Source organism: Varroa jacobsoni, unplaced genomic scaffold (genome assembly GCF_002532875.2).
Source record: "Varroa jacobsoni isolate VJ856 unplaced genomic scaffold, vjacob_1.0 scaffold_209, whole genome shotgun sequence".
In the NCBI taxonomy this organism is placed as follows: Eukaryota; Metazoa; Arthropoda; class Arachnida; order Mesostigmata; family Varroidae; genus Varroa; species Varroa jacobsoni.
The window spans coordinates 113,202-125,867 of NW_019213111.1; the positions used below are offsets into that span (position 1 = coordinate 113,202).

At 38.2% G+C, this 12,666-nt stretch overlaps 2 protein-coding genes across 13 annotated transcripts in view; one reads left to right on the plus strand and one right to left on the minus strand.

Moving 5' to 3' along the window:
• The first annotated feature begins 336 nt into the window (after positions 1-336).
• Positions 337-8,867, plus strand: LOC111273655 (uncharacterized). 4 transcript variants are annotated; one of them, XM_022855441.2, is made up of 4 exons: positions 337-743; positions 1,538-1,888; positions 5,136-5,306; positions 7,505-8,867. In XM_022855441.2, the coding sequence occupies exons 1-4, from the start codon at positions 623-625 to the stop codon at positions 7,507-7,509; spliced, it is 648 nt and encodes a 215-aa protein (XP_022711176.1). In that variant the 5' UTR covers positions 337-622; the 3' UTR covers positions 7,510-8,867. The 4 variants fall into 4 exon arrangements, with proteins under 4 accessions (XP_022711176.1, XP_022711178.1, XP_022711177.1 ...); XM_022855443.2 differs by having other exon boundaries at positions 5,136-5,297; XM_022855442.2 differs by having other exon boundaries at positions 1,541-1,888.
• A 239-nt stretch (positions 8,868-9,106) lies between these two features.
• Positions 9,107-12,666, minus strand: part of LOC111273656 (uncharacterized) — a 48,454-nt gene continuing 44,894 nt past the window's right edge. For 6 of the 9 annotated variants that reach the window (XM_022855454.2, XM_022855449.2, XM_086973561.1 and 3 more), the window contains 3 exons: positions 12,190-12,402; positions 11,442-11,507; positions 9,107-10,791 (listed from right to left, as the gene is read on the minus strand). In XM_022855454.2, the coding sequence (XP_022711189.1) occupies positions 10,493-10,791; positions 11,442-11,507; positions 12,190-12,402 (578 nt within the window). In that variant the 3' untranslated portion in view covers positions 9,107-10,492. The remainder of the gene's footprint in view (positions 10,792-11,441; positions 11,508-12,189; positions 12,403-12,666) is intronic. The other 3 variants (XM_086973562.1, XM_022855456.2, XM_022855455.2) reach the window with 3 other exon arrangements.

The following is a 12,666-nucleotide window of genomic DNA, read 5'->3' on the forward strand; positions in this document are numbered from 1 at the left end:
TTAATTAATTCAATTTTGTTTGAAATCATGTTTTAGTATAGTAAATGTCTTTTTTTTCGTTACCTTAGTTTTGCGGACGAGAAAAGTAACTGGTTTAAATGTTGATCATTTCTTGACCACTGATCTCAACGGCGACTATTTGACATTATAGGTCAACCTCCTTTCTATATGACAGCGATGATTGACAGATATGCAACTAAAACTATTTGCCGGTTTCTGTGATCAGTTCTTCTTATAGGAATGAATATTCGCATTTAAAAATGTTAGGACGTTGGGCATCTGCGTCAGAGTACGACGATAGAAAAATAAATCAATTTAAATTATTATGGACGGCAATCGTGAGTCGAAATAGCTCGGTTGAAATTAGCCCGTGCGCTGTCAGGGGACATAGATGCTCACCGTATCGTCTGTCTAAAACGGCTGTTTACTAATCTATTAGATTATGCAAACCCATAGGTCGATGCATGAGCTAAGCATTGAGATCCTGCGCTGTTGACGGGTTAGGTCTCGTTTGCTAGTCTCCTCTTGTCTGTGACCTACGAATCTCAGTAGTGCTCGAGTCTTGAAAATAGAGGATTCCATTTTTTTTCAGCAAACCTAAACGATTTGGTCGAAAATCAAAATGTTGTTTTTATCTCTGCACGTCGTCTTTATTGCCAATGCATTGGTTACACAAACCAAAGTAACTGAGAGAGGTGAGGCAATACCATTACCAGCCAAGACGACCGACGCGGCGTCAAATGGTAAGCTTGTGGTAAATGAGAATCGGGACAAATCCAGAGATAGAAAATCAAGCTTCCAATGGTAAAGCCATGTCCAATTATAATGCGATGTGTCTTATGTATAATTGCTGTACACATAGGCGTACAAGTTTTTAGCCTAATGAGGACCAATAATAAGGATAATCGCAATCCCATAGCCAAAATATTTCTTTAGTCAGCGGAACTGCTACCAATTACATAGACAGTATAGCAGTTCAGTAAAGACAGTAGATTCTGTTAATATCACAGGCAACGACATACAAACCTGAGTAAGTACCATTGCGTTCGGGTTCTCTTTAACCCGTTTTTTGCCGACTTAACGAACTATCTCGATAATGCAAAGAAGCTCAAGAGAGCTAGTGTACCCAAATGAGGATGAATTTACGCACTCGACAGATTTCAAGATGTTGTTCGTTTTGTTTTAGATTGACGCATCACTTTACGACTGTAATACCAATCTATATCGCAAACCTATTTTTCTCTACTACAATATTCCAACAGATGTTGTGACATATGTACGTGCTCGACTTTTGACCTGATCGAGCAACGCTAATCCGAACGGCTAAAATTCAGGCTGCGAAGCCAGAGTCATACTTCAGGGCACTTCGCTGAGCTTTAAGTACATGTATTGAGAACTGATGCGAAGAAAGATAACAATAACCACGATTGAACAGCACCAATTTTACTAGCCCGCAAGTTGCCTGCGCATGATTGCTTTACAAATATGACTACGGTATTTTACACAAACGTATATCTTTACATTTCGCGCGTTTCAGCAGCTGTTGCGTCATTTGGAAATGAACCGAATCTAAGCGTAGACTTTCCGCAATTAAATGCGACCGTGCTTTCAGCTGGGATCCCCATTGTTCAACTCCTTAACCGAAAATTGAACAGTACAACAGCACGGCCGGAAAGGAAATTTCCGTCGAAAGTTTTCACGAACGTCAAATCTAGCGACTTCCCGGATGTATTCTTCAGTAGCGATGGCTTCGAGGATCAACCAAAGAGTTCGCAGGAAGTGGTGAAGAAAAGTGACAGGTTTACCTTAACTAGGGCAGCTAATTATGATGAGGAGCATCCATTAAATCAGTTACTGGACATAGGATTACATCTCAACAATTTCATAGGTTTGTAGAGTCAATATTGATTAAAGACTTTAAATATTTTTACCATCTCAGCAAAAAAAAATAATTTCAGTCTATGCATATACGTTGTTTGAGTTCACATTCATTACTGTCTAACTAAATTTCACTTTAGTATCGTTAATTATGAAGCATTTGCTGAAAATAGTATTACTGCTTCTTATTTAGAATGCATTTTTTATCTGTTCGCTTGGGGATGCAAAGCTGCTGCACGTCGATGAAACTTTGCATTTTCCAACATATGAAGAGCAAGCAAATCCCCCTAAACAATATACGAGTTTAATCCAATTAACGCAAGCAATGAGTTAATTCAAGAATACGCCACAGCGCCGCCAAAGAAAACCTATCGTTAAAAACAAGCTATAAAAGGATGGCAGTAATGCACAATATATACCCTGCCAATCCTGTGGTTTATTGGGTATCCTGTTTTCTAATGTCTCTGGTTAGCTAAACTTTAGTAACAAAGTTTCGCCGCATTAACTAACAAAAGTTATTAACACGAACACCTTGACTTTTTTTTCCAAGTATCAAGCTAAGAGATATTTATTTTTTACTGTTTCAAAAATGATGACCTTGAAAACGAAAATGTATTCGAAATTGAAGCTGTGTATCCCTGTGAAAACTGTTTATTAGTGATAGAACCATATAAATCTCAACAGAAGAAAAATCGACGTTTTAGTCCGAACCTATTAGCCTCATGCACAGAGGGTCAGGTGATTCCTCATAGTTTTTTGATACAGGATAATTTTTAACCTTCATTATAAGTACTCCATTTAACCAACTGCATACATAACCTAGGTACCACTTGCGAACCGTGAGTCTACATACAATGGTTTACGGCTCCCCCACTGGACAACCAGTAGGGCAAATAAGTTGGCAAGCACTACTTTGGTTTATAGGATGGCCCGTTAGCACTGCTGCTCGCTTAATCAGTGCTGAGTGGTAGACGTTAAGTGAATAAAATTAAACCATTTGTTTCAATCTTATGTTTATATTTGCTTTAAGCAATAATCAACAACTGTGTATGTGTTACCGTGGTGTAAAATTTCATAAGTAAAAATGCCCGTTTGGTCGTCTTTTACTCCCCAAAGACTTGCGTACGTAAAATAGGTAGCGATTGTGAGACTTCGAGTGAGCATCCAGCTGTGTTGTGGGGTAGGTCTCCAAGATGCAAATGACCTACCAAACCGTTGCCCAAGGGCTTCTCTAAATAAACAACCGCATATAGTTGTAGGCCAACTCAGTGCTTCGAAATGGTACTTACATTATGCATGTAAGCTTTACTGTATAATGAAAATAGTAAACTGTTGTATTTTTACTCATGAAAGTTGGTCTGAGGATTATTAACAAACATCGCAAAATTATATAGAATTGTCGGCGCATGTGTCACGCTAGCTATTTACATTGTGCGCGTAAAAACTGCTATTTCCTCTATCGAAACCTATGATCGTTTCAATACCAATTGGAAGTCCTCACATACACAAATTTCATGTACGTAAAGCGCATGTTTGCAGGAGCCTTTTTTTGCAGGACGTGTTCTCATGTAATTGGAGAAAAACAATGTGTACCGAATATGTCGAGTTCTATGTCACCGTTTAGCATTCCACAAGACGGCTAACGGCAGCCCTGGCTTCAATCTAAACGCAGTTCCTGTCGAAAGAATAACAAACTGTTGACCAAACTTCAAAAGTGTATGTTTATATTACTGCACATTTGTGACACTGCCGCTTCTCTGATACGGCCGGAAATATCAGCTATTTATAGAAAATCACCTAGCGAATTGGGGTGTCCGAATCACATATCTATATCTTTGTTATCTCTAGTGTACATTGCCTCGTTATATTAATAATGATCTCGTGTCGAACATCGAGCGCAATAGCAAGCTGCATCGAAAACTTAAGAACCATTTTTAAGTAGATCCAACAGAAGAAATAGTACATCAATGCTCCTGTAAACCAAATGGTATAGGTGTACCTTTACTAGTTACATGACCCATCTATTGTCATTCATTTTCAAAGCTAAAAAGAATCATATTATAACTTTTAAAAGAATATTTTATATCTATCTTATAGCATGTACTTAATTAATGTAAAAAAAGTCCTGATCCTTGGTTCTGGAAAGACATAACTGAACAACATATTTGTTAAAAACATTACAAGACTCACTCTGTGATCCCTAGCCCTAAAATTCAGCCAGAACTACACGGAGCTTTGTCATCAACTGCAAATGGCTGCAATCTTCCTTTCTGCAGCACGCTGGATTTGCCTACTCAGTAGCTTGCGTAGCGGGGCACATGCGGTACGCGTCACTCACGTCTACATGAAACGCTTAAATTCACATTGAAGATTGGCATTGGATGATAGTAGCCTGGCCACATATACGTGTAGTGAGGTGCTGACAGGGCGAAACTGAGTCCGTGATCGCCAAAACTACGTCGAGTTTTTTCCTGATATGCGATTCACGAAGACGCTAACAGCTATACTATCATTTTTATTATTTTACGACAATAATTTGGATGGATACCGCTAACTGTTCAAGTTGATTCAGATTAGACCATTTTGCAAACGGTAATGCCGTGATAGTAGTGTGCATTAATCTGCAATGGGCTTTAGGTCACTACCCGTCCCTACCTCGATACGTGCTCCATGATCAGTGCTGGATTATTGGTCTTTTTTTTGGCACATAACAGTTAACCTCGACATCTACCTAATTTCATTTGAATTACAAATACACGCTTATGGTAGGCTCAACTCTTGCAGAGCTTCAGTGATAAATATTAGACAGTCTTTTCTCTGCTCTTGCGTCATGAAGTTGCGAATAGATGAGGTGGTAAACATCTGATCTGATTTTTTTTATGTCCCCTTTTTTTCCATGTTTTGATCGTTTTAAATTTGATTTGCTTTGGCTGTGTAGCTTCACTAGTCGTAGCAACAGAAAATTGGCGTTTCGACACCACTAAGGTTCTCCCTGACCCAAAATCAGACCTAAATCAAGCCATTCACTACCGTGTGTCGTGTTTAATGTTTCTATGTTTCGTGCGGTGGAGTCATTTGTTTGAACCAGACGTACAAATTTCTTTTTCCATATAGCATTGCATGTCACCCCGATATAGCTAGCGCTAGAGGAAAATGTCTGCTCGAAATGTTTATTATTATGTGTGTACCGGTTCCGTTTCGTATATTGGAGGCTAATTCTAAGGTCATAACAACTGATGTGACTGTGCAATTGACAGATGTAATTGTGTCATTCTACCGAGATCCGGCAGCTTTTCTAAGAATCAGCATCCCGTACATCATTTGGTGGTTAGCGAAGAGGTTTGATTTGAAATCGATCGTCGCGGGCCACGTCACAAAGCATCTCAAGAGATGGCTGACAGTTTTGTCACCTGCTGTAGGTGAGACTAGTGAGTAACTTCAAAATAAAACGCTTTTTAATATACTCTGATGTGGATATCCAAATTTCTGGTTCCGGTTCAGGAAGAGATAGGCCGAGAAAGACTGAAGCGGAAAAACGTCCACTTACCGTTTCCTATCTTCGATCTTCAGTCTCCACAGTGTCCTTTCGTTATGAAGAACTTGTAATCTCTTGGAAGAAATTGAATTTTATAAGTGTTGTTATCTTTTTTTTCAGTTCGAGCCTCGTTTTCGCTCTTATTGCATACAGACATCCGTGTTCTTTTTGTGAAAAGATGCGTAATATAGCCTTTTCTTGAGAATAACAAGACTGTAGTGCTAGCTAGTCGAGATCGCTAGAGCTGCTTATAGGAAAACAAATAACGTATGTAGGCTACTAAATTGTTCTTTTAATAAACAGGCTATGCGGTTTCGAGTTGTTCCAAGCTGTCTCATAACGCGATATTGCATCACAAAATTGAATATGCAAGATACATTTGCAGTTGATTTGAGTTTTGTAAAGTGAATAGCTCTGTTTTTTTTGGATTTTTCTTGTATGAAAAATATGTCGTTTATGCCTTTTGCTTTTGAAAGCACTACCTTATAGTAAATATTTGATGAGCACCTTAATTGTTTAAATTTCTCAGGTTTTACCTGCTTCAAATTATCACAAATATAATGAAGGCCCCGCTTTTAAAATTCGTGTTCTCAAAGTCGTTGTCCGTTGTTTCAAAAATCTGTCAAAGTGCTACTGAATCCCTTTTGAGATGGATAAGAGGTATTAGAAAACAAAGCAGAGCTGCAGACGGCCGCAGTTAATTCATATGAAGGATCTATAGGAACTCTGTAAATCAATAGTTCATTCTTTAACTGCTTTACTGATTCAGCATTTTTTTATTTACAGTCCACCTCGAAATCTGTAACAATACGCAATACGTCTTTTTTGTTGAGATCTTTAAGGGGCTCTAACGTAGCGTGTTAAATGGCATAGTAATTTTCAAAATCCGCTCAACTCGTTTCTATTGGATGTTTCAACATGCTCTATTTTAAGGAGTTCAGTATGAAAATGTTCTTATCGTAGCGAATGCAATCAGTTACTTCGTGGAGGGTTCGCAAAGTCCGAGCTCACCTGCGCATAATTTATGTGCGATGCTAGCAAGAATACTATTTTTAAAATCGAAAATAATGTAGAAAACAAGCGGCGTCCTACATTAGTGCGTTGAGGGATTCCGGATGGACATGCTGTTTACATGCTGGATTTATGGTTAATTATTACCCCAATAAAACGGTTCGTCTGGAAATTTAAATAAAATCTAAAATCCTTCAGTCGTATAAGTTTGTCAAATAATACATTATGGTACACTTTGTCAATCATAGGGCAAACAGAGTGTTATTGTACAGAAGTTGAGATAAAAATGGTTATATACACTGCTTAAGCGAGAATCATTGCGTTGATATTTACTGACTTCTAACACAATAAAAATGATTTTTATCTATCTTAAAAAATGGTGAAGACGAAGATCTGCAAAGCTTTTCAAACCCAAGAACAGCAGTTACCTATTTCGTTTGTTAGTATAGAATTGCACTTTAGTTAAATTAACAGTTGTCAATCGTAGCAAAACTCTTACGAAAAGGTGCCGTACGTCGTAGCATACGTTGAGCGCTAGCAATAGAGACTCGTTTCGACGGTGCTTTGCGAGCTTACTTCAATACGAACGTCAATTCTGCATTCAGTCACCCCAGGATAGGCGGTATTTAACCGTTGTGATTGTTCGTTCCGTCCAATTCAAACTGCTTCTAGTAAGAGAAACATGATAAATATGCTTTTGTAGAGCGTTTCTGAGCTACACAAAAGTTCCGTGAAATTAGGTAATTTAGCATGTTGCGCATGGTTGATAAATCAATAAAATCATCAATATCAAGCACACGGTACGGTTAACGATCACGAGGCAGGACAATTAAACAGCTGACTTATGGCCGAATTTAGTGAAAATATTTGATCGTATCAAAAAATGAGGTTATCACTGGCCTGATCGACCTTCAGGTGGTACCAAATAAAAGCGCCGAGTGTTAAGTTTGCAAGGGTATTTCTGATCACCGATTTTAGTTAACCCTATTTTCAACTAAGAAATCAGTTTGCTGAACTTAAGGTCGCCTTCTCTCTGCCTTTTACTAGATTTACTTTTTTTTTTCCTTTTTTATTAATTAGGCTAATACGTGAACGGACACTAAGCAAACGAAAAAGATTCTCCTGTCCGCGTAAACAGCGTTGGACGTCTGCAATGTCACTTTCACACAAACCCTGGCACTTCATAATCGAATCACTCGTCGGCGTGTCATAATTCACCCTATTTCGTGCGTTTAAAAACAGTGTTAAATTAGGAAATATCGCAGCCTTCGGGTATATAGCGTATAGAAGAACAAAAAACGTCACTATTTACTTTGCGTTTTTCTAATAAACCAGGAATTACACACGATCGCAAAAGAAATTGCCTTTCAAGTGTCGTTGCTCGTCTTATCAACTATGTTCTATTATAAAATAAGCATAATTCGACAATCAACAGTTTGTTACAATCGAAATGGTTCATAACAACTAATTTATTAAACTATACATATATCCTTGAACTGTAACAGGCATTTGACTTGACTAAAAAACAACCTGAAAAGAAAAATCAAGGACGCTTAAGAGCATCCAGGCAGAAAATGCAACTCAAAGAAAATAAACAAAAAAAAAACCCTGAGAAGGTTTGCAGAATTTCTTAGAGATTCAATTTAATAAACAAAGTATTGCGCCGCTCCTAAATTCCATGCTCATCGATAACCATAGAATAAATAAATAAGAACCTTATTAGCACATTGTGCCTGACTGCGGCATGCTTTTTTTAAATACCTATATTAGGGGCAGAATTGAAATAGCAGGATTCTATGATATTACTGGACGACAATGATTTACTTATGTTTAACTGTATATATACAAACATTAGCGGCAGTACACTGTAAGGAAAATGTTTTAATAAAATAAAATACTTTCAGTATGATTTTTATTACTATTATAGATTAACTAATGATTTTATGGTATAATTTTATTGTGAATTAGGAGTCAATTTTAGTTTTTGTGTAAATATGAATATCTAGCGACCTTAAGCAACCACACTCTCAGCAACAATGCTCTGATATATACATATACACTTGAATTTTTTATAGGTGTTTATTGTCCCGGTTGTTATAGTACACATGCGGGCACCGCTTGGCAAAACGCAACAACATTTTTTCACTTCGACCGAGGAAATGCATAATAAAAAGATGCGTTCTAATCTCGCAACTGCAAAACATCCCATCACAGACAGTGAGGTCAATCCTACTGCGACAATGTTGTATAGTTTTTCGCTGAGCCAATAGAACTGAAGAATTTGCTCAGGTACCTCTTATTGCTTACACTGAAATTTAGAAATTCCTAACCCTTTACGGGATAATTAAAATCATTCTTCTTAAATCCACTAGGACTTCGGTTAGCTCAACAGGCAGATAAACTGTCCTAGGAGCAATCCTTATGTTCTAGTCTAAAATAACAAGGTCAACTACTTACCTAAAGAAAATCTGTAAAAAAACGTTTATAGCTGTCTTGTACAAAATACGCGTCATTACGTTAAACTCTTATTATTGAATGTGCTTAGTTTGATAGTCTGGCTATATAATACCTTGTCTTAGATGTATATAATATATAGGCTGCTCGAGATGGCTGGAAAGGAAATTCAAAATTACTAATTAACGTAAACAATTCGAGTGCGGCTATAAGTCAAAGACGCAGTAATTAATTCAGTGTTTTTCTTTTTTTTTTTCCTGACTTGTTACAATGCCCCATATCAACTATGCAATTGAGTGAACTGCCCATGTTGATCAAGCTGAGTTAATGAAATATAAAAAGAAGTAACGGTCACTGTCGTACAGGATCGCATCCCTATTTGATATATTCCCAATACGACGCGTCTGTGTCGGAGAACGACTTCATTGCGATTGGCCAATAAATGCCTTCGTCATTTCTGGTAGCTTCGTTAAATAGACAGCTAGCTCGGGTTATCCTAACTCTTAATCTCAGTAGATAGTGCATTATTATATAGTTCTTATTTAGTCAATGTCCATTGTGGCATGGGAAGCACGTGTTGCTATTTGGTCGACTGAAATCCGCATGCAAAAGCAGACGAAACAATCTTAACAGTACCTATACACAGGTTATTACGAAGAGTACCGAAGATGTAGTGGCACTTGTTTACACAATATACTATATAGTATTTGGTTGTTGGTGAGTTATTGATATGGGCGTGTTAAAAGGGAAATCTTACATTATCTTGGTCCCCCTTCTCCGAGCTGTACATTTTATGTCGTCAGTGTTAAGCTAAACGCACTTGTTCATATAATACATACAAGCAGTAGTATCAGGAGACATTCTCGTTTTAATTTCCTGTTACTTGTCTACAATGAGATATTAGTTTATCTGAGCTTCGGATGAAATACTTTAACATAGATATGTCTACGGCTTGATAGAACAACTATAGTCCTTTAACGCAGCACATGAAGATGGGTACATCAACAAGGTTTGAAGATAGCCTGCGCCTTGGCTCTACGGGTGACGACAAAATGTTCATTATATAGTTTGGAGTTATCAAGCATCTTCTTTCGGAACGAAATATCTCTTGCCGAAATGTCGATATCAGCACTTTTCTAGGGTCAATCTGTAGTGTGACTAGGGCCTCAGCTGTGTTATCCTAGGAATATATCGTATGAATTTAGTTACTTCTGCAACATGACGCATAGCGCTGATTGGAGTACATTGTCTGCGTGTATCTAGTACTATAATTGTAAACAGTATGTACCACTTCTATAATAAAGTATAGTATCGTTTTTCTAAATTCTTTATATAGCCCTTCTACAGTGAATCTTTAATATTGATAATGTTTATTTACTATTTTTGCAAATTCTAAATGGCACCATAGCTTATCTCAGAATCGAAATATTACCTACGTTCAGTCCACAGTTAGAACCTTGTATATGTATATATATATATATGAGGAGTTTATAATATGGTGATGATATTCAATGGTTGTTTACAGATGACACGTGTAGCGAAACAGAAGGCGCTAAAGAAATGAATACACATTATACATGATCAGATTTGAAATAAGATCAAAGTGGGGACATATTATAGGCAACGGTCCCTCACGAAGAAGCTGTGAAGCGACGTACAAAGTACGACGTAAGTGACCAGCGTCAGACCCGCGTACGACTGTGGTGCGCCGACAAGATACGACAGTGCCAGGTAGTATCTGCTTCGGGCTGCGTTACAAGCGTCTCCGGCGCAACTTACAATGCAGCCACGTACGTAACGATCATCAAAATAGAAGCTGCCACAGTGCGACATGCGGACCAATTCCGTGTCAACGGTGAGTGTACCGGAATCCAGAGCACAGGTTCGTACAACGATGGTGTCGCCAGTGTCTTCTGAAATTGCGGATCGCTTTGTAATGTATTAATATAATCACTGTTAGAATTACCCATGGAATGATTGAACGATCCATAAACGGGTCTCTGTAACCTCGATCAACGGCAAGAATTGCTGACGACAAAGAATACCTCTCGAAAGTTTCCCTAATATGCCAGCAAGATCATTTGTATCGTTTACGGCAGAACAAAAATTTGTATATATGTCTTATCTTGTTTCGAAAGTGAATTAATGCTTTCGCCGAGTCACTGCTAGTTGATTAGAAGCAAAGGTTTTATTATCATTCTAATGAAAATAAAATTAAAAACGATTTTTGTGCTAAACTTAGAGGTAAAGGGTCTAACAAATCAAGAGAAGGTCGACTAAAAAGTTTACATAAACTGATATATTGAGACAGAATTGCTAGTCATAGACATAGAAGATTGATGCGTAAAATATATTTGTGCCTTTAAATTCTGCAGACCATATTGTCTGTACTAATGGTACGCTGCTTGATACTGTTATAACGATATGTGGCTGTATTGAGAAAACTGCCATAAAAGACAAGCTCCCCAATGGGGCATTGCGGTGCATTAGCTCATATCATCACGGTACGTCTATTCGGATATGCCCCGCCGCGTGTCAACTAACTATTCCATATGATCCGCACCTGATCCGAAGCAGTGCTTCGGACACATCACGGGTAAATCCTTGATTCCGTTTGGGTTTGACATCGCTAATGACCCAATTGAGAGGATAAGCATGTTATACAGGCCAGACCATTTATTGTACAACAAAGGTGGCAATCTCTATACCACCTGAAATTCTTAATTAGACTAGGAACATTAGATCGTAGACCATCCATCGAAATATATGCATGCGTGACTAGCAAAATGTAGTAATAGTGTTTTAATGCATAGTCACCGTAGAACAAATACTGATAATACAGACACTGTTTTGGTTTCCAGAGGGATCTAATTTAACTTTTGATCGCGAAGAGCGTATATGTGATTGTGATTATTTCTCAAAGAACTTAGATACATCTACATCTAGGTTCTTTTTGTTTACTAACTATAGCAATCTATATTTTGTAAACTGTTTGCATGTAAAACAATCGATAACTGATCTATTGGCCAATTTGTATGAGTAACTTTTTAAGCCATATTTTTTTTGTACAAGTTTAACTGTTATACTATTCTTTTGGTTCAGCTAATACATTTTCTACAGCTGCACGGTTATCCCTAAAAGCCGCAGGTTAGTAACAGGTTTCAGTACCGGAGGTGACGGTACCGTCCTAGAGGCTTGTTCCTCCTTTCGAAGTCTGATGCGATCAGATGAGCCCATGTTTTCCCTCTCCGTCTGTGACAAAGGAAACAAAAGTTAATCAGTTCCCATCTTGTGGGGATACCATATGTTACCATATGTCCCGGTGATCTTGACGCAGGCCGTAGCTGGGAAGAGGCCCTCTCGACCCTTGCGACCAGCTAAACAAGGCTGATGCAGAATCTCCGACGTGTAGTTATGATGAAAAGGATCTTCGCAAGCTGGATTGTCGCCGCTGTGAGACACGCACTTGAAGCAGTCAATAGCGCTCACCCCCGAGAGACCAGCGGTCAGAAGAGTAACACACCCTATTTGATACGGCGCCGAGAGCGTCGGACGAAGCGTGAATAAAAACGACATAAAAGTCAATGTTATATGGCCGGCGTCTTTCGTAAACTTTGTCGCTGTTTTGCCTGCCGGACAATATAAAACCGATTATGTCTGCTATGCAGATCAAAGTTTAGTTCTTGTCATCGGCGTTAATAAGATAATACATTGTATTCATTTTGGTGCTAAAATATAAAAAAGTGCAGCGCGTTCATATCTTTCTCGTATCTCTGACAATCAGCCGT